This window comes from Melanostigma gelatinosum (assembly GCF_949748355.1).
Source record: "Melanostigma gelatinosum genome assembly, chromosome: 12".
NCBI classification, from domain to species: domain Eukaryota; kingdom Metazoa; phylum Chordata; class Actinopteri; order Perciformes; family Zoarcidae; genus Melanostigma; species Melanostigma gelatinosum.
This window is the reverse complement of record NC_136645.1, coordinates 10,287,672-10,314,802: the sequence shown is the minus strand read 5'-3', so window position 1 is coordinate 10,314,802 and position 27,131 is coordinate 10,287,672. Positions and strand designations below refer to the sequence as shown.

The window sequence follows — 27,131 nt, the reverse complement described above, 5'->3', positions numbered from 1 at the left end:
ATTCTGTGGCACGCACGCACACGCATATGTCACACACTGGCTACCTCAAACATATCGTAACAATATATATGTGGCTGCATGTGTGTACAAGAAACAGTGTGTTTGTGCGCGTGACAGAGACGGAGAGAGACGGATCCATCCCGCTTCAGCCCTGATAATAGTTTCCATGACAATGAGGCATGCTCAGCGCATCACTTGTGGCCCAGATAAACAGTGATCCTTTACACAAACATGAAGGTCATTACAGCAGCTTGTCAAATCAATGCCCAGTGTGTCCAAGTTGATTAAGACATCTCCCCTCAGCTCTGACACTCTGTCAATAGCAGTACGGGCACAATGCAGTGGTGGGTTTGGGGGTGGGGGATGTGGGGTCTGTGGTGGAGGGAGGAGGGAGGATTTACTCCCGCTCTTTCCACACACACACACACACACACATACACACCCCGACGCACAAACGCGCACGGTACTCAGATGATTGGAGTGAAATACCCATCAGTCAGGGAGCCGAGGTGGACTAATGATTCCCTGTGCTGCCTATTAGAACTACATGACAACTCAATCCTGCTCACGGAAAGAGAATTGGAGGAGAGGGGGCGATGGGAAAGGAGGGGGTTTGGTCAAAGTGGGAGTGAATAAAGAGAGAGAGGAAGAGAGGACGAAAAGAAAAAGTGACCTTGTAGCGGCGTCATTTGAGGCTGAATTAAATTGGCAAGGGCAGTTAATCTTTACCTGGGGGCGATTAACCGAATTAAAGGAGAACAACAAAGGCGCAGAGGTTGCCTTTATTCTTTTTTTTCTGTCTGCCACTGCCATTTGCAATTTGTTTTCCTCCGGAAAAGTTGGCGAGTCTTCCTCTCTAAGCCCATCACTGATGGTTGGATTTTCTACCTGACACACAAGCGATAGCAGGCTGTCATCGTAACTGGTGCTTTATCATGAAATCAAGATTCTGTTCTCAAATCAGGCAGCTTGGGTTGCCATGTTGCAAATCCCTGCGAACAATACGAGGACATTCATGTCACTATTTGGTAAAAACAAGAACATGTCTGCTCCGCCAGCTTCAAAACTCATGTACAACAACTTCTTCAAAAACACAGAGTGAAACTTTTCCCCCTCTCTGTGAAATAATGGAATGTTATTAGTCGTGAGCAATTACTTCAAGTTTAGCCTCTGCACTCCATCTCACTGCATCTCTCTTCTCACAGGCTAATCAATATATTTGGAGAGACAGACAAGGTTAGGCCCATCTCGCCTGTCTGAGAATGAGAAAAAAAACAAAAAAACACTGCTAATACCCCAATGCGAAGGTTCACGGCTGATTTTTACCCACACATACACAAGAAGAACCAGTAAACCTTTAGCTCAGGGATATTCAAACTAACTCTCGTGAGAAATTCAATATTTTCTGCTATTGGCATTAAATCATATGCATGTTTGAAATGGTGAATGATTTGTGTAGTTTGTTCTGAGAACAACTCTGCTTTCACATATCTTTCGTACTGCCGGCCTCCGGCCTAGGGGAACCTGGGCTAGCAGTACACACGCTGCGTCAAAGAACAGAAGAGACACACACCTTGAGCTTCACGGCAGGAAGATTACATTCTTCCTCACAAATCATACTTCAGGTATCAAACTAAATGGCTTTAGCTTCAGTCCCTGTATTGTAAAACATGGACATTTATTAACACTGAGCTAAAAAAAATAAGCTCAGTTAGACCCATTAAACACATTCCTTCAAACTTAAAAATATATCTCACCAAATATATATTCTCTAACCCTAGTGCATTTTTACTGTATCCATGAAAAATAATAAATGCATTTTTTGTACTGTCCCAATATGAACTGGCCTTCCAGTATTATTCTTAACAAAACTAATAACACGGCTTTTCGCCAACATCTATTGTTCTAGTTTTATTCTCTCAGCATAAAACACACATTTTTACCTTTTCTATAAAACACACTTCCACACAGTGAGTTCAAGAACAACAAATACTTCCCGATCATTTAATGGCGCTGTCCTTTGTATGGCTTTACCCAGCATGTGCATTTACCATGTTATGTGCGAAATGAAGTTACAATAGTGTTATTCTGTTTGGGCCATAAACCACAAATATGTCCGTTTTGGCTCCAGATAATAACCAGGAAATAAAGTCTGACTGAAACGGCTTCATACATTAACGTACACAGTGACTTCACAAGTTTCAATACATCAGTTAGCAAGTTAGCCTACAGCCTTCTATCTCCATTTACAGAACGTTCTCACAAAACATATCACTTCTACGGCAACATGTGCAAACAATCTCACGAGTTCGCTACATGTTCAACTCTTAAAGTCTAGCATGTGCACTGGCATATTTATCGACCTGTGACAAAGCATAGAAGAGACACATGTAGTGACTTATGCAATGACATTTGGGATGGGTTAGTGATGAAATGAATTAAAATGTCTGTTTTTGACTTGCATTAATTCTACCCATTTTGATTATCCTTCCCTTAACTTATTTCTTATTATAGTTGTAGAAATTAAACAATTTTAGCAAAGCCTTTGATCCCAGTTGGTACCTCAAATTCACTGCCTTTTTGAACCAACTTTTTCCCAATAACAATTATGTGCATTACAAAAAAATGACATATTACAGGAAGCCAAATTGCTATACTACAGGACACAAATGAAAGTCAATAAGCTTCCTTTAAATGCTATACACAGAGAGAGAGAGGACAAATATACTTAAAACATGCGCTCTCTACAACTGACCACCAATATTACTCCCATAAAAGCCAGAATGGCCGCAGTAAATAGCTGCTCACCTTCAGAGTATTCATGATTCAAGGATTTCATTTGTGCTAAGCCATACCCGGGGGAGGTGGGCTGGATCTCCATGTCTTTAAGAATGGCCCCAGCACAGATGTCCCTTACCTTTTCCTCACAATTAGTCACAGCCGTGTGTCAAAAATCGACTGCCTGTGTATGTCACTGTCGTCGGGCCAAGGCCGAGTTGAGCCGCTCGAGAGGCTGCCCTCCAGAGGACCCCATAGATAGGATCGGAGCGCCGCAGGAAATACCACCAAGTCTAACACGCAACACAACACACTTTCCCCTCAGGCCACACCACCGTGGGGGCCCGTAAAGTGTGTAATCATATGAAATGTATGAACATTGTTTACAGTTCAAAGACATTCATGGGAAATATTCTCTTTCCGTTTTGAATAGTACTTTCTGCTTCCACCAGGCTTTCCATGCCACAATGCCAGTCACATACACTGCAGCGGCCAGTTGCACGATGGAGTGCGATATCATTGGTAGGCACGCATCACTCAGCTCAATGTATAATACACTGTTTGTTCAAGTATTCTCTTGTGCCTCAATGGAGTCATACAGAATTGCCCATGTGTGAAAATCACCCGTCTTTCCCGAGGGCTTTTTCTGGTTGTTGTTCATGTCCAGTTGTCAGATAAACACAGGACATACAAGCATACATACGCACAATCAGCATCTCCACCCTCAGGACCTGGTGGGGAAAAGAAGTAAATGCCAATACTTCCAGGAATTTCCTTCGAAATGTTTGATTGTTCAAGTCAAGCGTGTAAAATCGATGGCTGATGATTTGTGTCATGTTAAGCATTAGCTGTAGGGCCTTAGGGTGCAAACATTAAAATACCAACATTGCATGCCCTTTGCCATTCCATTCTGTATAATTACTGCATGATGTCTGGCAAATGAATATAGTTGTTGTTTTAATGAGTTAACTGATGTAAAAAAAAAATGAGAAAGCGTCTCTTTTGATATTAATCTGGTAACATTAAGCCATTGGGAATATTGTATTTTGGTGTTTCTTCTACATAAATGTGTTATTGTTGAAAGAAAATTTAAAAAGTGATTCAGTGATTTTAGTCAAAAACTGCATCAAAGAATGTTTCACTTCAAAACAAAAACAAAACAAAAACATGTTGCATTGTTGTACAATATTTAGCACCGACACTGACAATAATGAATATTCATGAGACTCTGCAGCCCCTCAGGTTGGTTAAATTAATTATGCTAACAGGGTCATTTAACTGCTTTATTCAAAGCAAGCAATCCTCGTGCAATAAATGACACAATAATTACGCACACAATCTAACAAGAGGACAGTGACAAGTGGAGGAGTGACACACTCATCTCCATAAAGTACAAAGAACACATTTACACACACGCACACATACAGTACAACAAAAAAAACCAAAGTAAAATCCATACAGGCAAGATGAAAGAATAACAAAACCCAGCTAACGGTTTTACATCCACTGCCGCTTCTCTCTCTACGAGTAGTAAATATGATTTGTTATCACGTGTTATTATTTAGCGTTATTCATCTTCTCTGTCACTGCACACAGAGGGGTAATAGAAATGCCAGCAAGGTGGCTGATTTACTTAGTAAAATGTTCATCTCAAGGCTCGTGAGGCATGATTGGAGTCTGTAAGAGTAACGGGAAATCATGCATTATGTAGGCACATCTGACACGACCTCGAGACTTCTCAGCACAGGCCATATATTACCATCGGGGCGACCTTCCCGTCCCGAAGATACATCCGATGTGTTTAAGGCTGTTTTACAATGCATTAGGAGGGCTTTACATGTGCTGAGCTCACTTTATTTGCTCGTACATTTCACAGGAAGAGTTTAGTGTCAGGCTGATGGGGACCATTCGCTGTGACCGAGTCACTTCTCGAGACAAATGAGCCAGTGGAAACAGGCCGAGGTGGTGGATAGTAAGCATTTCAAAGCAAATTCCCACTTTTCCCTTTTTATTGCCCTTGAATACACAGCACATTTACTATGCGGCGAACCCTTGTTGATTCCAGCTCATCGTGTATTCGCACCTGCTGCAATTGATTGACCTGCATGTTGAAGACAAAAGAACGGATATCATTTTTCCCACCGAGTGATGGGGCGTCAGGATCAATATTCTCACTGTTGGTTAAGCTTTTTCAACCTTTAGAATATCAGCTCCAATCGATCTCTCTCACATAATTGTCTGAATTTTCAAATCAAGTTCTTTTTTCTTTCTTTTGTACATCCAATGACATTTGGAATGCCTCAAGGTCTTGTTATGTGACCCGTAGAAATACCCGAGGTAAAGGGCACAAAACACACATTCATTAGCATGCTACATTTATTGTCTCCCTCTTTCCACTCCTCGCCCCTGTGCTATAAACACGCGCGGCGAGTGAGGCCATTTTGTATTTCCATATAAAAAGCGCCATAATTATAGGGAGGATGAAGACGGTTGTCCCCTTATCAGAGGAAATGATAAGGGAGTACCAGGCAAGGTGAAAGAACAGAGTCCATTTTGATATAATTGGCAGTGGAATTATTTATGACATTAATTGCCACATTATCGAGTGTCAGTCTGTCCATCTTTCTTAGCAGGAAAAAGCCAGCTCAGCCTGGTGCCCACTGACAAGCGAATTACTACAGCACAACCCTGAATGACAAATGTTACTCATCTAAGACCGGCCCGGAAATAAGGGCCACCCCCCCCCCCCCCCCCCCCCCCCCCCCCCCTCTCATTTGGCTTCTCTGGATCAAGTGAGACAGCGGTGTGTTGCCAAATGTCTTCAGGTGCAGGAGGGAAAGAGTTTGCATGTCAGAGTTAGTATGTCAGACAGAGGAAGAGAGAGAGAGAGAGGGGGGGGGGGTGTTCTAGAGCCAGGGGGACAGTTAAGTCTAAATCTCACCCCATCCTGTTTGCTGCTCTGCTATCAGTGGCCAGTTGTCACTCATAAAGACAAGTCCCTTTCTCCTCCCTCTGCCTCCTTGTAAATTTGCATTAGCTCATGCCGACCAGTCATCAGGCTGTGGGGTGATACGTAGTGACAGGGTGATTGGTCCTTGGTTCCTATGACAGTGAATCACACAATAGTGTGCCTTTTGGGGAGGTGAATTGTGCTGTGCCACCAATGTAATAGAGAGCTCAGAGATTATACTGTATGTAAATACCCAAAATCTGAAGATATTTCAGTAAAGAAATAAATCTATAAACATACTTGGTACACTTTTTCACTACCATTGTGTACTAACGTCTCCATTTTTGAAGTTTTCTAAGTTGGCTTACTATTTCCCATTGTGAGTTGTCCATCAACACCACACTCATAAATCAAGCAGATTCAACATTGAGTGTTACTTTCTTCACTTTTCCAGTGTGAATGCCCTGCATACTTAAAACATGATTATGTCTAGTATGAAATCAAATCATACAAAATGGTTTTATCGTGTTTACACTGTCACAGTCGCATTTCATTTCTAAGATATTACAAACGTATTAAAGGCAACACCAAAAGTCTTTACATACGTGCTCAGACAGCCAACTGTGGCTCACTCAAGCATGGATGTAAAAATGTATCGGTAGGTACAGAATTATACCTTCTTTTTGAGCGCGCACACACAGAGTGGCTAGTAGAAGAGCTTGCAGGGCTACTGTACCAGAATGTCACTGATCTGCTCTGATGAAGTGACGTGCCATTTGTTCAGCCAGGAAGTTCCCAAGTAGCAGCAGCAGTGAGCGGAGGGTCAATGGGGGGCATTGCCTCCAAGTAGATGGCTGTGGCTCACACCTTAATTAATCTACTCTCTGTGTTGCCAGGCATCCCATTCATCCCTTCGCATACACAAAGGTGCACGTCAAGCATATGTCAACCTGCTCTGGCACTCCACGCCCATCCCATAACGCAGTTTGTGTTGGTGTGGCAGCTCAGGATACGTCCCTGACGAAGATGAGAAGTGACACACACCAAACTCGGTGTGTCCCCCAGTCAGCTCCGGTGGCTCGGGGCCTGTCAATTGCAGCTCTGTCAGTGGCACTGGCTCAATGGCAGTGCCTGTGACACATGTCACAAAGTTTTAAATGTCTGCTCATTTCAGCAGGATGGCTGGGTGCGCGCCGCAGCCAGGGGAAGGATGACATTTTGTGTCGTGCAGGGGGGGGGGGGGGGGGGGGGGGGCTTGTTGTGGCTCCCCTCTTCCTACCTCCTCTGGCTGTCAGCCCCAGTTTCCTCTGAGCATATCAAAACACAGACAAATAAACCTTGTCATTTTGAAGCGCCGGCACTAGTGACCAGGCTCCTGAACGGCATGTCAGCTGGAATATGGTCACACAGTCCCGTAGGAAGTGGCGTATCCGCTCAGGCTGGCGAGCATGCACACTCTCACATGCACACAATCTTTAAGCAAATAGAAGCAAGAAATAAACCGACATAGTGAACAAACATTGCATGAGGCTATCTCTGACCTTTTTTCCATCGGCCTGTGGATGATTGACGTGTAAGACTGAAGCTCAACATGGCTTCTTTCAAATCCCAAATACACGTAGAGCAAACATCTCCTCTCGATCTCATCACCATGGTTTGTCCAGCTACTTCACCTTCAAAGGAGCAGGGAATGTAATCAAGCCTCATGGCAGTCAGGGACATCTTTTATCACCACTTTTGAGGTTGTAATTATGAGTCACACAGGGCTATTCAAATGTTGATTGGCTCTTTTGGCTCTATAGGCTTTACACAGGAAAAAATATGAACGTCTTGGACATTTCATCATTACAATCAATACAGTATATTACGGTGGCAGAAGGAATTAATGTGAAGGAACCTGAGTACCTCTGGAGCAATTTGAGAAGAGACATATGTTAGACAAACCCTTTTAATCACTTGAAGGATTCCAGCTAATACAATTTTATGTCAGAAATATGACATCATGTCAAAAATGGAAGGTTGCCACGAGAACTTAAAACTAAGATGCTAAAAGATGGCAGCATTATTGTTGTAATAAGGTAATACAAATCACAATAAACACATTTACAGAAACATTTACAGTGCACAGTAAAACCATGGTGAAAATAAAAACATGAAAAAAGCACTACAACTGTAGAGACAATATTCCATTACATGCAATTTTCTGCAGAGTAAGTCTTATTCTTTGTTTGCAATACATCACATTGCAATGCAAATAATGAAGGGAATATTTCAGTAAGAAGTATTTAACTGATCGAAGACACACAGTGAGGGAAAAGGAAAAACAACATGGAAAAATGGCACCATAATACATAACGATATACCTGAAAGGCATACTTGGTTACATTTCTGTTCTTCATTAAAGCTAACATTGGAATGTTTTTTACATTAAAAGCTGCATTTTACATTAAAAGCTGCATCTCTACACAACAGAAACTGACCAAAAACATCACTCAGATATCAGAAATATGTTTTTAGAGACACAAAGACAAAATGCATTCAATAAAATGCATTCAAACAAAAGAAGGGAAAAGCATTTTGTAGTCTGCCACAAACTAAACAAGATAAACTGAGCACGCTTTGGGAAATCTTGTTACGTTGTCAAACTCTTTGCAATGTCTTAATGTTTTAATCAGCAGGTATATATGTGTTTGTGTGTGTGTGTGGGGGGGGGAGGAGAGAGAGAGAGAGAGAGAGAGAGAGAGAATGAGAGAGATGAGTCCATGTCAGGCCCCAGGTGTGTGTGACCGTCATCCCTTTCACCCTTGATTAGTGGCAGTAGTGGACGGGTGATCCATCATGGCTGTCAAAGAAAAGGATACAATTGGCAGGCTGTGTTTGTCACTGACTGTGTGTAAGAGAACCAAAAACAGAGAGCGACAGAGACTGTCCTCGCGTGTGTGTGTGTGTGTGTGTCTGGCGGTGTACGGTTGCTGATGCTGAGAGGCCATGTCAGTGGGAGTGTCATCTCTGACTCTGAGCTGGAAGCAGGGAGGCAGATGCAGACCCAGCACAGCAGAGGAGGCCGTAACTATGGGGCTGGATTACGAACTCAAAAAAAACCCCATTCCCCTTACATAACAAATACTTTTGATGAAGTTAAAAATCTTTTTCCAGGGGGAGATCAGGTGGCTCGATTATCCCCAGTCGACAAATAAAAAGATTGATTTGATCCTCTTTCCTTCTGCTGGCATCCCTTGTCACTCATGTCCCTCTTTGTGCCTGACCAGCTGTCCATCAGAGTTGGTCGTTTCGGATGAATCTGTTTCCTTCTGAGTGCCTGCCATAGTAGATGTAGCGACACTTGGCGAATACCCCTAAAAAGAGTGAGAGAGTGAGAGAGATGCAGGTGAGGAGAAGGTCTAGCTTGTAGTTATAAAAAGAATAAGAAAACATATATAATTCAAAATTGAAAAAATTATAATCGATTTGAATGCATTGATATCCTTTTTTTTCGTAAGACCTAAAGGACACCGACGATAATTGTCAGTGAGCATTGTATTTGCGTATGTGCAGGTAATAGGCTAATAAAACACATGAATAGAGGAGTTGAAGAACTTGCTACAGTATCCCTTTTATGCAATACCTTGCATTGTGCAGCTGCAACTAAGAGGTTGCATGTATAATATGTATCTACTCTACAGCATGAACAGGGTCGGTTAAGCAAAGGTAAGGTCATTTAAGAAGCCACATGCCCTCTCTGCAGCTCAGAGGATGAATGCAAGATGGCCGTGCTTTCTTGTTGCCGTCCAGGGAGCGGGCTGCCCAGAGTTCTGTGGCTTGTCTGCTCTGACTCTGATGTCACAGCGCTCCCACTGCCACTTGATGAATGTGGCGGGGCTGCGGCTAGGTGTCACCTCTCACCAAATGAGGCAAGGACAAGTGGCATTAGTGCTGTCAATGATCCTCTGACAGCAGAACAGATACAGCTTTCACCGGGCTTTTTAAATAGACATCAAGTGTATTACAGCAGGAGGGGGAGCCGGGACGGAGACAGGGCAGAAAAGGAGAGGCTTATGGGAGAGGCGGTGTCGCAGAGGGATGAGGGGTGCTCCAAGCGCTAACTCCAATCACATAATCCAAAGAGACATTGTCAAGGGCGGGGAGAGAATGGCAACTAAGTGACAGAAAGCAGAGATAGGGACAGAGATACTGGTGCCATATTAGTGCCGAGCATATTCTGATGCCACCCTCAATTCTAACCAAACCTGACACATCGCTCTCGTTCCCCCACTCTCTCTGACTCTTCAAAGTAGGCTCTACCAAGTCACACACACACACCCACACATGCACACATATACAGTACGCAGACGTACACACAAGCACACACCAGTCCCTCGCAGCAGAAGTGGGTGTTCTGTCAGGCGGAGCAGCAGTACAGCAGCAGCCCACAGGCCTGAGGACAAGCTCAGTCAATCTAAATCTGGACTTTGTAGTGGAGCAGTGCTCATTTCCCCTCATAGCCCAGATACTTGAGGTGATCCAAACACTGAAGTGTGAGGAGCTGTCACCTCAGATAAAATCCGGGACCAGTTCCATGCCTGCCTGGTCCCCCGGTGTGTGAGGGGTACATATAGTATGTGTGTGTGTGTGTGTGCGTTGCGCTTCTCTGACAGCGAGGAGGTTTGTGGAGGGGGGGTGGGGTGAATTCCAGCTGCCGTGATTTGCCCGGGGATATAGGTGCCACGGCTGGAGACTGGGCTTGACACCACAGGTCTCAGGGTGTCTCACAGCGCTATGATCACATGGGCGCCAGGCCTTTCACATATTCACAGCTTACCCAGCGAGAACCTCACTCTCTCCAGGAGCGGGGCCCTTAAAGAGATTACCCACTGAGGTACCAGAACCAAGACTCCTATAATACATTACCTGGAGGGAATATATTTGTAAGTTGCAACCAAAGCCTTTTCAGAGATAACCTTCACAGATGAGGGAACTAAAGCTAAAGGCTCCTCGAGTCTTCACACTCTGCTGAGCTCGTCACTCGCCTGTGGGGACTGAGAAGGATTGGAGGGAACACGTTCTGAGAATCTCCAGCATCAATCAGAAAACTCTGGCGGTGTGTGACCTGTAACTCTCCAACAGCTCTTTAAACAAGAAGCTGTAACTGTGACCAAAGGAGAAAAGGAAGAGTCAATTAAAGGAAAGAGCAAAACAAAGAACAGGGATGAGGTCTGTTTCCCAGTGGGTGAAAAAGTGTCTCTTCATTTTCAGGGCAACCTGGCTCAAGCGCTGGGTACATTGCAGCACTACATTAAGCAGTGTGTTTCGGGCATAAACACATTCCAGTTGGCTGCATTTCCCATCACAGCGAGAGCTTGCTCTTATTACGAGAGAAACCCGAGAAAGATGGGGTGGTTGGAGACACAGAAGGGAATAGCTAAGCCAAACTCACTCTTACATAACGCCTCTGAGGCCACGCTCACGCCTGTGGGGTTTCGCCTGATGAACGGATACTTAATAACAAGTGGTTCAGTGCCAAACCCGGTAGTCGGCAATATCCTCCGAGTATCCTAAGCCATGGATGAGCAAACTTGATTCAACACCCACACTCTCAACCATATACACAGTGCAAACCCATACACACTTTCATGTCATGCACACAAAAATAGCACACAGTGAGAACAGTGGGAGCAGCCATTAAAATGACAGCTTAACAAAGCGACGTGGAGGCTACTGTTTCCATCATGCCCCGGTGGAGGAACAACCGGGCCTTTGTTCTGCACATGTCACGCGGCACCTTGTTGTTTTTAAGGGGGGCAGCTAACCATCTTGTCTTTATTAAAAGGCCGTACAGTCTTATATCTTGTGTCTTCCTCTTGGTGAATGTTGCAGTGTTAGTTCATACAGTCTGGTCTTTTCAGAGCTGATTACCCAAAGCATGTGTCCTCTCTACGGGGGCTTGATGGGCCATTCTGCCACAGTGCGAGTAAGCCAGCTGTACAAAGCCTCCACAGTGCTCAAATATCAAATCAACACATATGGTAACAAAAGTTTTTGGATTTTTTTCTTGAACATATCAATCTTCGAGATAAAGTATAAGGGCACTAAACCAATCACTGCGGACAACTGAAGACTCTGTCTTGGGTTCTGCCGAAGGTGTAGCCCATGATGTTTTATTGCTTTGTTGTAGCTGCAGAGAGTTGTGATGTGGCACATCATCAGCAGGACCACACAGTATATCAAAAAATATAATATATTGCTGCTATATTAAGCTGGAATGCAACTCGAGACTACTTCACTCGATTCCTCACCAAAAAAACAATATTCCCATAGCTCACCGGGCAATGACTTTTTAAAAGTATATCCTTTCATATTTTAACACCTGCCAGAAGTGTGGGCTGTAAAGATTTTTCTACCTTAACAAAAGTTTATCTTGAATACACCCTATCACCTGCCAAAAGGAAAAGTCAAGGTACAGTTTAAGTCGAAAGTAATAATAATGACAACAATAATAATAGTTATGCTTTCTGGAGTGTCAACGCTCTAATATGGGACAGTGGCCTATTCCATCACTGGTAGTGTGTAGAGGTGCAGGTAGTGCCATTGAGAAAAGGTAAGCTTGTCAGCACTGTAACCCTAATAGTTGCTATTATGGAGATTCCACAGTCAAATTTACATACATGTACTGAACCTCTTAAAACAAGTGAAACATGTTTATCAGGTGAATACTTTGTCCATATGGATTTTCTTTAAGGTTATTCTTTAACATTCAAGTCAAGCACCACAACCAGGGCTTCTGTTTGGGATTCCTAGCCATATACATCACAAAGTCTGCTTCAAAACTCTGCATTTAATCAGCACACACACACACACACACACACACACACACACACACACACACTTACAAGGGAGCGAGAGGAGGGAGATGGAGTGGGTTTAATGATTGTTCCCTGCATAAAATCAGCTTGACTCTTTTCAAGGGCCATCAATATGTCACAGAAAGACACATTCGACGGATGTAGCTTTTAACATCAAGGTTATCTATTTTCGGCATGAATCCACTCCCTCCACTCCTAGTGTCTTGTATTTTCATATCTATCCTCGCCTCTCAACTGCTGGCACTCTGTCTTTTTCTACACTCTCTCCTCTCTTATTTGCTCTCTTTGATTCCTATTTTTTTACCTCTCTGACTTGCTGATTTTTGCCTCCTCTGCCAAACTGACCCACCCTCTACTTCGGCCACTTAGCCGACAATTCCATCAGTGCTGCCATCCATCAGGGAAACAATGCAATGAGGAAAAAAAAAGCCAATTAACAAGTCAATTACACTTTCTGTATTATCTCCAAGGGGTGAAATAACACTGCCGGGCAGGTGGGGGATGGGGTCAGATGGAGCTGGGGGCAAGCATCCATAAGAGTTGGTGCGAGAGTGACTTATGAGCTTGGGGCGTAGGCTGCTGTGAGCCAGGGCTATTATTGTGGACACGATCCATCTCCGGCTGTCCTTTTATCAGTTCAGCCCAACGTCATGAGATGGAGTCGCCACCTCCTCTCTATAGGGAGGCCTGCAGATAGATAACCCCCCTGCGTCCCATAAATCAACAGCCAGTGGACTGTGATTCAGCCCACTGATAGGTGAGCTGGCACACACACACAGCACATTGCCATGGAGAGAAACTATATTGTTTCACTTGGTATTGGTATGCTTTGTGCATAGGTGTGTGTAGGTTTGCTAATTTGTATTTTTTCTTGAAATATTTTGAAAGCCACTCATTGAATAAAGGAATATGCCGTCAGTCAGTCTCAAAAGCATCTGTTGCACTGTTGTTTTGATATTTTCTCTCCCTTGATTTACTAAATGTTTGCTTCATTTTCTGTTGTACTGATCTGAATGAAGTTTCATCGCCTCCAACGGTGACCTAGAATTAGGCTGCTGCTGTGATGCAACTTGTATTTTTTAAATAATTTCACATCGTTATGTTTTATATGTGATGAACTGTTGCTTTGAAAGGTAGTTTACATTTTGAATGATTTGGTGGTGTATTTTGGGGTCGAGTGAAGGAAAGGGTAATACCGAATACCGAAAGAAATCGAGCAAAGGGGAAAGTTACTTAATATTGATGGCACTAAGACGACGACCATCTTATTGTCGTTTTTATGATGCACATTTCTCACAAAAGAAACGAGGGCTTAATATGACAAGTTGAAACTCCTTATCTATATTTACTTTACTAATAGACTCCTCTTTCAATCAGTTAACCATTCTAACGGCTCACCTGCCTCTCTTGGGTCTAAACTAAACTCCTGTGTGTAACTTTGAAAATCAAAGTGACATTTGTTCTCCTCCCAATAAAAGATATTTAGCCCATTAAACATAAATAGCTGTCATTATGATGCATGCCCTGAGCTCAGGCCTTCCCTGTTTTCCTCCTGGCTGTTTACTGCGGCCAAACAACTGCAGCGCCTGCATGTTCTCAACTTCAGCGTATTGATTACACTTTTAAATAGCTGCCATCTAACCCTGGGACATCAGGAAGATTAATTTGTGTCAATGTTCATCTGTAATTCATTAGCCATTTATACTCCCCACATCCACACAGGCTATCAGGGAAATGTGCCCCATTTTTCACCCAGACAGAGGCTGGGGAGAAGGCAGAGAGCAAGAAGGCAGGGATTAGACTGCCTACAACAGAAGGAGTACTCTAACCAGCCAAGAGTGCACAGCAAGGCATGCAGGACAGTCAAACGTCCAGCATCAATTCTCATAAATGCACGCTTATAGACAGTACACGGTGGCATTTTATAGAAATATGAGGAAAGGTACCCATTGTTAGATAACAATTGCTAATTGATTATAATTTGCAGTAATAGTCGAGCCCCCGTGATGATATGCCTGTCTGGTACACATAGAGAAAGACAGCCTAACTGCTGCCTTCTTTGTTGACATTTGATGAGCCTCCGACGTCAGACTTTCCAAATACTCGCCTGCCATGTTGTATACTTCCTGTCCGTCAGCAGTGGTTCGTCTTCCACCCAATTCTCCATCGCAGTACGAACACAAATGTATACAAACACATTCTTGAGCTTTAGGTGATGTACTGTGTTTTTTTCTCCCATTGTCGGAGCCCCAAACTTTCATTTCATTTCACTTCAGGGATCGAACGGGATAGAAAAAAAGATTTAGGAACTGTGTGCATGACTCAGGTAAAAACGACACGCGTACACAGAGGGCCAACAAGGGTTACAAAAGAGGGAGCGAGTGTGTGAGCGGGAGATGGAGAGTTGAAAGATTTGCTATTGCCACAGGCTGATAGCCTGTCAGGGGGAGGTTGCTGGGTCGTGACTCAACCAGCTTTGATCAATACAAAGGTTGATTTTGCCACATGATTCTCATGCAATGGATCGCACACTTTATGTATCGGTTATATTTCAAGCTTATCGGCAACATTGGTTCAACTCTGAAAAATGACACTCCATCACTGTCAGTCCACTAAATGGCTATAATCAAACACTTTAAATTGAGGATGGCATTATTCATTGATGGGTGAATTACAGTTAACCAGATAAATGCCTATCAGTCTTTGTACATCCAACTTATGAGGATGGGAAGGAAATTGAATCCTGGGGCGCATACATTTTGACTGAAGAAAGAGATTACCGTTGTGGGGGGTCTTCTAATGAAAATAAAAAAATGGCGAAATTAATTTCAGTGACATTTATTCCAGAAAGAGCCAGGAGAGAATACTGGTAACAGTAACTCTGGAGTCAGAAGATAAGAGGAGAGTTGTTTAAGGCTGAGACAGTTTACAAAGTCTTAAGCACAATAATGACAAGTTGGTTATTTACTGCTAGAGCTATTGAAAGGGTTCGTCTACCCTTAAAGGGCAAATACAACCACTAATGATGCCAGTAATCAGAAGTGCTCATTTTCTCTGTCAACATGTGGATCACAAATCACCACACATGCCCAACACACGGCCCGACACTGATCGATTGTGTTCTTCATTACATCCAGGATTTCTAATTAACAGAAAAGCGCAGATAAGTGGTTGAAACCTCCGACCGAAATAGAAAGAAAAAGTGAAAATCGCAATTAGAGGTTTGGCCGCGTTCGGTAATGGTGCCGTTAATAAGAGCGGCCGGTGAGTCACTCAATGAAGGTTTAATCACTGGGACAGGATTCAATAACAAAGGAGCATAATATTAATCACCAGAGAGTGATAACTTCACTGTTCATCTCTTTGACATTGGAGGAAGGGATGAATTAATGATGCTCGCCATCCGAACACATTAAATAATAATTATCAGGCAAAACAGCATGAAAGAGACTGCATAATGAACCCCATTGTCAGGTCAATTACAACCACATAAAACTGTTCAAAGGGAAGCAGCTTGTTACTAGATAGCCGTACTAGAAAGGACAGCAGTGGCTTTATCAGTGGATGGTGCTGCTGGGTGACCTATTCCCTCTGATATTAGGGCTTAAAATGTGTCGAGGGGTTGAAACACAGTTAATACTTAGAGGGCACAGAAAGTTGCTTAAAGCTGTAAAAAGCTCAGCAAGGCGTTCAGCGAGCAACACATTGAAAATTGGTAAGCAAAAGATAAGTGACATGACAATGACAGTGTTTTCGCCGGCTTTAAAGCAACGTCAGTCACTAAGTGCCACGTTGACCAAACTCAACAACGCAGACAGAGATGGACTTCACGCATCAGCGGACAAAATGGCACCTCGCTACCTGTCAGTGGCAATTTCCATCAAAAAGAAGATGGCCAGAATTTAGCCACCAGAGAAACGTCTGCTTGAGTTTTACACATTCCTAAAACATGCACAGATGATAAAGGCGCACATTGTGCAGTAGTTCCTTCCGTCATCACACCATGAAATCGACAATGGTTGTTTCATAAAGCTCTTGCCTAAAGCATCAGGTTGTCCTCTAGCTTCTCTTCTTGAGCTAGACATCAATTACCGCACGGCTGCTACCACTCTGAGACACTCTCTTAAACAAACAGCCTGGCAACCTCCAGTGTGACACATATCAATACTAATCTGACGTCTTGTTCCTCAGTCGCTCCCCTCAGACCCTGGCTGGCTGCACCTGCCTGACCAGAGTGCCCAGGGTTGGCTGTACTCCTTCACACTTCCTTCCCCTGCAGACATCAAACACTTATTACTCCCCATCCTGGCCCTGCTAACTGACTGGCCTGTCTGGGCCACACGGGGACCCCATTATTAGAGTCATTTCAGTGCCCATCCTGACGCCTGTTAGGCAGTTCTCTACCTGGGGCTCCTGCTCCCTGCCTGCCCGACTGAGTGCCTGGCCAGCCAAACAGTGATTGGACATGACATGGTGACAGAAAACAGGGGAGAAGGGCACTAGAAATAAAAGAACAGAGATGGCAGAGTGAGGCGGACAGAGATGGGGAGAGAGGAAGGTGGGTATGTTCAGCCATGGCCCTTGTGGCGTTAGGGTGTGCCCATCAACACGGATGAGCGTTAGCCAAGAGCCGCATGTCACAATGATGGAGGGACTGGATCACTCACATCAGAGCTTCATCTGACTGGAAGATATCAATCTCCAGGCCTAATCCAATAGGACATGGTAAAATATCCTTTAACATTGCTCTCCCACCCTGCCTTTGTGTGTCCCCTGCTTCTGTTTCTCTCACAGCTGGAAATGTGTGTAACCTTCATTGTTGGACCTCAATCGACCACGCTCATTTTCACATCCCATTTCCTCTGTCTCTAGCACTGACAGTCAAATTATGATGGACAAAACAGTACCTTGACGTATGGCATTTAGAACAATTTGCCACTACATGTGGCAAGAAAAGAAGAAAAGTGCAGATCACAACTATGTGCAGTGTCAAGATCAGGGATTCTAGCTGATTCTAATTAGAGGAAAATTAACCCAAGTGTGTATTTTTTTTGTTGTCGTTTATTTTATTTGGACGTCATTACAATGAGGTGATTATCTGATGGCTAAAACTGGCACATTTACAGAAATGTTGATTAATGTGTGTGGTTCTTATAAATATAAAAATGACAAACATCTAAATTATTGACAGAAAAAGTATATATGGCAGTAAGCCTGCACGTCAACCGAAAGAAATTGCAATTGTTTTTAATATAGGTTTAAAGTAATGAAAAATGTATTCTTGGTGACATCATACACTGCTCACATTTATGGTTGTGTCAAATAACAGGCTGTCATTTCCTGCCAGAATTTAAACTAATGAACCCACAGTAGCCAATCAGGTGTGAGGCAGAGGTGATGATAGGTTTGTGTTGTGTGGAATATTTCATTCCCCTCCGGCCTCCCTGTGCCGCATTCAGACGGATGGCTCCACTGTAACTCTACTTCTCTTAATTAATATGACATATCCCCTGTTCATATGCAGAGAGTGAGGGAGGGGACAGAGAGATGGAGGTACGAGGGAATGATTAACTGTGGATCTGTTCCTCCTTGTGAGAAATGATTTTGCCTCTACTGCTCTCCCCGGTCCTCCCTCCTCTCCTCTCTTCATTTCCGCCTCCCTCACTCTCCCTTTTCTGTGTCTCTCTTTGGCTCACTTCATGTCTTTCAGTTCCCTCCCCTCTCTTTCTCTTTTGCCTTATCCTCCCCTCTCTCTCTCTCTCTCTCCCCTGCCTCTCTCTTCTCTCCTCTCCCCCTGACACTCTCGGACTGTCCCCAGCCCCCTGCACATCTCCTGACAGGTAGAATAATAACGCTCGTACATCACTACCCTGAAAAGTCCAAGAACCTAAATCTTCACTTGCCACACACCCCGGGACTCAATTACTTTATTGACATGTAATCTTCATAAGGGGAGAAATATTGAGCATGTAAGGTCAGCCAGTTATGAAGACATATTATCATATTATCTGCATGAGTGTCGTAGGGGCTAGGACCTGACAAAGCTAATTATAATGGTACATGTTTCAGAGCTCAGAGCGTATTATCTGCTTGGCTGCTTGGTTGAGCCACAGCTGAGGTATAGAGGATAAGGGGATGAGATTTCAAACCTAAAAGGGGATGGATGTCATCTCAGGGCATGGGAATTAATGAAGCCAAATATTATTGACCGCACATCACAGCACTAATATCTTTGATTTGTTCATTGCATTTGTCAGGATTGGCTCGCCATCGTCGAATGGCTAACAGCATATCACAATACAAGCTGACCAAGGAGGCAATTTCCAAAACTGTACAATAACGAGAAGCCATCCCTTCAAGTATCGTGTAAAAAGTGCAAATAAGCTGTTAGTGCTGTAGCTTGAGCCGTTCCTCAGCCAAAATGTCACAGTGGGTTAGCGATGGCAGGAAGGACAGATGCCCATGGCTGTGTTATCGCTCCTCTCTCAAGGTTATCTTAATATCATCGTTTCTGCTCAGCTATTACAATCTACTGCCTGCTACATAAAGCAAAAACAATAACACAAGCAATGGTACAACATACAGTATAGAGGTACTCCCATAAAACAATGTATTTACTCTTTACCACGAGGGTATAATGCAAAGGACAAACATTGTTACCGAGCTCGTCAACACATGGAAATGGATCGTAGGGCACAAAACAAACCCTTGGCTAGACCTGAGATGTTGCATCTCAGGGTCACAATGTGCAAACACAGAATCCCTGCTGCCAGACATGTGGACATGTTCATTTCACTTTGTCCAATATCATGCCCTCTTCGCCTATCTCTGTTGTCCAACCATCTAAAATCCTTCTTTCAGAACTGCTGCTGCAGAGGATGCCTAAAAATGGTGTGGAGCAGTTGGCAAACACTGCCACGGGTTACGTGTTAACACTCGCTAATGGTGTCAAATGGAGAAACATATTTTAGCTTTCTTTCGAGGGTCTCCAGGCACTCAGCACTCCAAATAACGTTAACGTTTTTAAAGTTTTCAGTTTCATGATAAAATTTGTACTGTACTGTTCCCCTGGATTTTGTAACGAAGCACGTATTTTACAGCAGTACATAACAATCTGCACAATCAAATAATTACATCTCTCTGAGCAGATGTGATGTGATGGCTAACAAATCTGAAGGTTTAGTTTTGAGTACACACTTGTCCTGAGGGAGGGGAATGAAGCAAACTGACTTTTAAATCACAACAATCCGCGATAAATTCATGTGTTTGACCAAAATGACTCAGTCAATCCAACCATCTTGCGCTGGAGCGACATAACATGCCAGAAAATATCTTCAAATTAAATAATGATGGTAAAATAACGCGTCTGCTCATATTATCATGACAAAGAAGCCTGCTCCATCTGTTTAAAGGAGCTTTGGCAAATCAAAGTGACAGATCAAAAGGTTGTTTTGGACTTCCTGGCATTATAGTGACCTTGCTCTTGTCATTGGTTGAGCTGGAATGTTGACGCCATAGAGATGAAAGACCTGCTACTTCCTGGCTCCCCTTTTATATTTTAAGAGAGATTAAATTCATGTCAGTTGAACAAATTCGCTGTGACACTCATATCCAGTTAACCTTATGGACTTTTAAGGCAAGGCAAGACAAGCACAACCCACAAATCTGCAACACTGCGTGTGTGTGTTTGGGGCAGCTCGGACATTGTTCATTCAGTTGGATAGTGAATGCGAAGTAAATAGAAGCCCAGATCCATAGCACTGGAATCCAAGCATAAATGTTAATGGCCTTCTCTTCTCTTTACAAGCAGCAAATCCAAACAAGGCTTCCCACACAGCCCGATGCAATGAATAATCTAAATGGCAATTAATGTGAGCTATGCTGATACTCTGACAATAGTTTGTGTTCAGACATCACATCTTAGTGTCTCCCAATTGTATATTGATGCATGGGCAGTTGACAATAAATCACTGGACTCACCAGTGAGTGAGAAAACAGTTTAGACAATGGCCCAATGGAGCTTACCGTAATTGACAGATGAGTTCAGCTCTTTCCGCCACAATAGCTTCGGAGCATTGAGGATACCTGCCAATGAGTCAGTGTCAGTGCGTGTGTGAGTGTGTGTGTTTGAAGTTTCAAGACCCACAATACTCCAAAGAAACTGTGGTTGCAGTCATGTCTACTTTAAATGACTGGACTACACTTGACATGCATATGTACATGTGAATATGTACATATTGTACTTTTAGTAATTTACTAACTCTAGCGTTGTTGCCTTGAAAAAATATAAATGTTTTGGCTCAATACCATGCATTGTCAAACTCACTTGAGAATGTATACCTTATCAAAGCCCTCAGGATATGACCAGGTGTGCTGGTTGGAACAGTACTAGAGTATAGTACTTAAGTGAGTGCAGCAGCATGAAAAGACAATCCTGCTCATTTAGTTTCTTTAAAAACATTTAGAGGAATTTTCTAAAAGTTAATTTAGTATTAAATGTTATTTACAACCACATTAATCATAATTATGAATTACTATTCATGACTCAAAAGCCCCAAATCTCTATAATTGTTCAATGCAACATGTTCAATGTTGCATTGAACTTCAAATCGTAAACAATTAAAAAATTACAGTTTATTACAATTTAGTTTTACTTTCGTAGTTTTGGCCATCATTATGGATGATCGTAAAATAATACTCACCAAGATAATCAGAGGGATCTGGGAAAGAGGCAATATTGTAACAATGAAGTCAAAGGGGGCAAGTAATATGAGCAGTCAAACTATAATCCAGGTTCTAAAAAAACAGGTTGGCCAACCTTTTTGAAAAAGAATAGGAGAGCAACCAGGGAAATGATGAACCAAACTGTAGGTTGTAAACACCCATCACTGTTTATAGACTGACTTCCTGGGTCAACTTTGACCTACCGTACTTCTCTGTACTTGAAACTATTTCCTATGCAATGCAACATTCCAGGCACATTCAGTGGATTCGATAATCTGGCTAAACTGTTTAAAAGCTGTCCACTTGCCAGATACCAGCAATTACATTTGTGAGTATGTTTCCATAACCATCACAACTAGTGGCCCAAAACTACACAAGTAAAACTTGGATCATCCTCAAAGATCGAGGCAAAGCTACGTCCGTGATTCTTGAATGTATGTCATTCAAAGGAATCTGGAGTTTCCTACTTCTCCAAGATATATACGTGCTGTCATTACTATGGAGATAATGATCAGAATTGGGATTATATTTTCCAATGCAAAATACTAAAAGGTGTACAGTATTGTGATACATTTATGTAAAGACAGTAGACTAACAGTACATCATAACCTCAACTTTGGCAAATGAATCGTGCCTGTAGTTTTACTCAACGTTTCTATAATTTGTGGTGTAAACGTTTGTCTCAGTGTGATGCTATGCATATGTAGGCACTGCTTCCACGTGTGTGAATATCTGTCTGCTCAAAAACATTCATTTGTGTTTATGTACTACATAGTTAACCAGGGAAGGTGGCTTTTTCAGTGTGTGATTGCCACTTGGAGCCTGTCTGCTAACAGGACACCACTTCATTTAGCTCTGTAAATTATCACTGGTGGTCCCTTTTCTCTCTACGTATTAGTGGCATGTATAGCTCCGTTACGATCATGTCTGACAGAAAAGTTCGGTGATGTAGCATAGCTGTTAAGACATGCAGAATGTGTTGTCAACCAGCATGATAAACTGCCAAGCAACTGAATTGGTATCTAATTTGTTGGGGCCATTAACCAGACTAGAATTAAAGCATGTTTTCATCTTGAATGATGACTGTGTGAGATCAGTTACCCTAGAATTACGATCGACAGTCTACTCAAAATATAATGTATCAAAAACACTCTGATTAAGACATATGACCCTTCATAAACCAACAAGACAAATATGTTCAGCAGGTATTGCATCTCATTTTGTTAACTTGCAGTATCATGCAATCAAAAATACGAGGTATTGTGTATCTCTGTATAAACATCCCTGGTAATATACAACAATTACAAAGCTACACTGACTTATTGAGGTCTGATCCTGTCCCTTTAGCATGACAAGTTGTCCAGCATCTGCCCGCATGTTAGCAGCTATTCATCAGAATGAAGGGCAGCGAGCGCCCTCACACAGACAGCAATTTGTTTCAAAGGGTACTGACACAGAAACTGGTGGACCCAACATCCATCCTGCTGTAAAAATATCCAAAACCATCTGGCAGCTAACCCCCATCCTAAATTACTGTGATGGACTCCCACCTTTAAAGGCTACAAAAACCTGCTCCAACTTCTGACTGAAAGTATGGCTGGAAAGCACAGGCCGCATCTCAGTTATCCCGAAACCGCAACGGCAAATCATGGTGGGGAATGAGTTATAGTACAGCTGCATTAGCAAAAACAATTTCAGAGCTGATTCAAGCTATCTACTTTGTCTGATTTATGTTTTGCTACTTGAGAATGACCAGTGCAACTGGGAAGTAGACCAAAGTCCAAAACACCAGCGGTGTGTTTTTCCAAGAGGGTTGGGCCAGCTTGGCAGAAACGCATGTCCTTGTCCGTTGGTCTGACACATCTGAAGTAGAAGCCAACATATTGCCTCAAACTTGCGTCTTTGTGCCTGAGCAGGTTTTAACGAGTGACTCCAGTTGGGTTTGTGTCGTCATAAATAACCAGTTTGTCTGTTGTGGTCTTGGACGGTAAAGATTTAGGAGGCTACATATTTTCCTGCTGCTGAGAAAATGGTTCAAAGCTTGTAATCATCATATTTCAGTGGTGATGGATGGAGGAGTTCAAAAGTGTGATCGTTTGCTTTCAGGCTCAGTGTTCAAAATGCTTAATGTCCATTATAAAGTACTGTAGGTGTTCGACAAAAACTCATTCGATGAATTTGTACGGTGCCTTTAGATTAATAACGTCTACATAGAAAATGTCAAACTTAATCTACGAACTCTTTATGGCATCATAATGAGATTATTTCAGTCAGAACAATTCCAGCATATGTTAAACTTGACTATGAAACAGCATTTATTAAAGCAGAATATTGGAGAGAGAAATATTTACTTTTACACCACTAGTAAGACAAACTAAGAGACAAATATTCTGAAATGGCTCAGAAGCTGACAGCCCTATTTTTTCACTTTAAGTTTTTGCTGTATACGTCCAACATCAGTTTAAGAAGTCAAGACACTCAGGAGACTCTCTCAGCTACATCAAACAGCAAGGTAAAAACAATAGTGTCACTGACATTTCCCCCAAACCCAGCACAAACAGAATTATTCACACACTGTGAGCGGAGAACCATCTAATAACGGAGAGATAATGACACTTGGTGGAAGGCAGCTTTCTCAAAGCAGTTTAGAGCTGGCATGTCACAGTTCGGCAGTTATGCCTGTCATGGCAGTTGAGGAGGTTATCCTGGCATTTTAATCTAACCTGCTTCTGAACGAGAAAACGTAGAGGTGATTTCCAGGGAAGTAATAAAAAGGACAGGCCCGCCTCCAAAAAAATTAGCTCTCATCACTTTGGATGCGGACAGCGCAGTGTTTTGTGAAGTCGCGGTAAAGGATTGCAGAGCCAGTTTGCCTTGTCCCATCTCCCCTCATCCATCTCCATAGGCCGGCTTTAATGGTTATTCATGTTGCCGAGCCAATCTACTCCTGGGAGGAATATTATCAAATCATCTGAATCGCATAAAGGAAATAAAGCCTGTCTTCATACTCGGGGAGTATATGCCACTGTGATATACAGCAGGCGCTACCTCGCCGAAGAATAGATTGATGGGACTGTGTGTTCAGGTGCTTGGGTTCCAAAAACGTATATGGAACAGGATTAACAATTAATAGAAATGAAGGTGCCAACACACTCACACACACATAGTAAATAATACTTTTTCACATATATATGTTTTATTTTAATTTCATATTTTTTATTACTTATTTTAAGTAAAAGTCCAGATTTTTTTGTGAAATGAAAATGTATTATTTGTATCAGCTTAAAGTATTACAATACTTTTATATTGTCAAAATAAAGCTAGTTTTAAATACTTTATATGAATATAAATGTTGAATGTAGAACAGTGCTTCATTTTAAATGATCACATGGTTATATGGAAAATCTTAATCTGAAAAGTAACTGGTAATATTAAATCTATGTAATGGAGTAAAAAGTAAAATATTTCGCTCTGAATTAGAGGAAGGGTAGAAATATAAATTTGGCAGAAAACTATACTTAATTACAGTAAATGTACACATCCCACCACTAAAGTACAGTATTGTATATCTAAATATATCTAAGTACTGCCTGTGTGGGCAAGTTTGTATGTTCATACAAACGAATGAGATCTATTGCAGTTTTTTTATTTCTGTGGCTCTATGTGGAGGAAAGTATTACACTCTTATAAGAAGCCAATCATAGACACCTCATCAGCTCACAAACTGGCAGACATTACAAAGAAATTCAACTTTCATGCCGTGACGAGTGCTCGGGAAACATTTTTACGATCTCTGTACCCAGGAAGAAGGCCATGTCTTTACTTTGTCAATTCACCTCGTAGAGCTTGGTTCAGAGGCTCACTCAACACATGCTCATGGTGTGTAGCTGGCAGAGGGATCTGTATATATCATTCTCTATGAAATGTTTCATCATCTGTCGTTTCTCGATGTTGAACACATGCATTGTAGTTTAAAAAAAAAAAAAGGTTTACAGAAAGCAGCTCTGCAAAGGGTACTCTGGACGAGTGTGGAGGAAAAGTTGACACTTTGTTCTTTCCACATGCCTCATTTCAGTTGTGTGGGGGCCAGTGCAAGTCTTTATGTTTGAGAGTGATGTTTATCAGGGGACAGATCCTGCTGGTATAATCATTACGAGGCTGAGTGAAATGTCTTGCTGAGCACGTACGTGCGTCTAATGGGAAACGTCAAAAGGTGCTCTGTCTTTTCTCACCACGTTGCAGAGAGAACATTTCCATACTCGTGGAACATGCCGAGGCAGTCCAAACCAGAACGGGAAGATTGTCGGCAGAGAGATGAGAGTATCATTTCATTCATGCTGCATACTACAGAGTGACATCAAAGAGGAAAGAACAGAGTCCCTCAAGATAAGCATGGAAAACAACTCCAGAGTAAATAAACAGATGCATGAGGTAATGCATCAATTAATTTACCAAAACATGCCGTAACCAGTAGCACATGTGTTCACTGTAAATAACAGGACTTTTTGGAAAAAGTTAATATCTGTATTATAACAGCATATAATCCAGTTATAAATAATATAATCAGCTGTGGTTATTAATCAAGTAACACTAAACCGACATTAGGGAACTGTATATATATATATATATATTTTTTTTTTAAACGTCAAACTTACTTTTAGTTGTACTAAGTGCATTGTGCAAAGAACATGAAGTCATCAGTCAAACCAACAACCTTTTAACCTTTAGCTAAGTTTCAAAACTATCAGTTTAGTCATCCATTAGTCATGTATCCCATCCAGATGTCTGGTGGAGGAAAGGAGGGGAGGAGGAGATAGCAGCAGGTGTAGATCTCTCTGAGCCCAGCTGAGCTTTAAAAGGCAGTGCTTAGCACCCACAGCTCCGTCATCTGGCCTCTCCCCTGTCTCCGCCAGCCTTTCGACAGCCCATTCCTCATCATTTACCCCTTTTTGGCAAAGCCCAGAGCCCTGCTAATGGGCTGCTCTGAATGCTTCCAGATGTTTGTTTATTTGTTGTGCAGCAACTATAAAACAGTTTACTCTTAGTTTGGATGTGTTCCCGTTGCTCCATTTTTTTAGGGGGGGGGGGGGGGGGGCAGAGGGAGCGAAGGGGAATGTAGCAGGATTCGCGGTGCGGATCACCCCGACATCAGATGAAAGCGAGCCGACAAGCAAATGTGAGACACCCCATGGGTGTCGTCAGGAAGGAGGTTTTTTTTGTTTTGCTTTGATGGCAGCTTTCCTCTTGGGATTTTAATAACAGTTGTGCGCCATTTAAGATACATACATACAAAGTAGCTGGAAGCAGGCCCAGAACAACAAGATTAAAAGGGCCCAGGGCTCGTACTGTAAGGCAGATTTCAGGCATTTTTCCTCATCGGTTTACTCTACTTGCACAAACATATCCCTTTCATTTACCGCTGTCACGGCTGAGGGATGGCCTACTCAAAATTAAACTGATACCTGTAAAAAAAAAGTAGTAAATAGTGCATAGCTTATTGAAATATACAGAGGAAATGAATAGTATGTGTATATGTACATGGATATCAATCAAGTCTGAAGCATTCTTTTTCATACTTCTAAAAATCAGATCTATCAAATAAACTTGTGAATCACACTTTAAAATGTGACATCCTCGACAAATGACAAGCTGGTAATAAATAACCAAGCACAACGTTTACATGTCATCGGCTGTGGCTTAATCGTATGGTATAGGCCAGTCTTAGACGACACACTTTAGGCTGGGACTCCTTTTTGGACGAATAGATTTAGAGTTGAGTTGACAGTTTGACCAGTACTGAGAGTTAGAGCCATGGTGAC

General features: G+C 42.4%; 1 protein-coding gene across 1 annotated transcript in view; it reads right to left on the bottom strand.

The window, feature by feature from the left end:
- Positions 1 to 7,700: 7,700 nt before the first annotated feature.
- lrmda (leucine rich melanocyte differentiation associated) overlaps positions 7,701 to 27,131 on the bottom strand; it is a 187,712-nt gene continuing 168,281 nt past the window's right edge. The window contains exon 7 of the mRNA XM_079280665.1: positions 7,701 to 9,084. Within this exon, the coding sequence (XP_079136791.1) occupies positions 9,005 to 9,084 (80 nt within the window). The 3' untranslated portion in view covers positions 7,701 to 9,004. The remainder of the gene's footprint in view (positions 9,085 to 27,131) is intronic.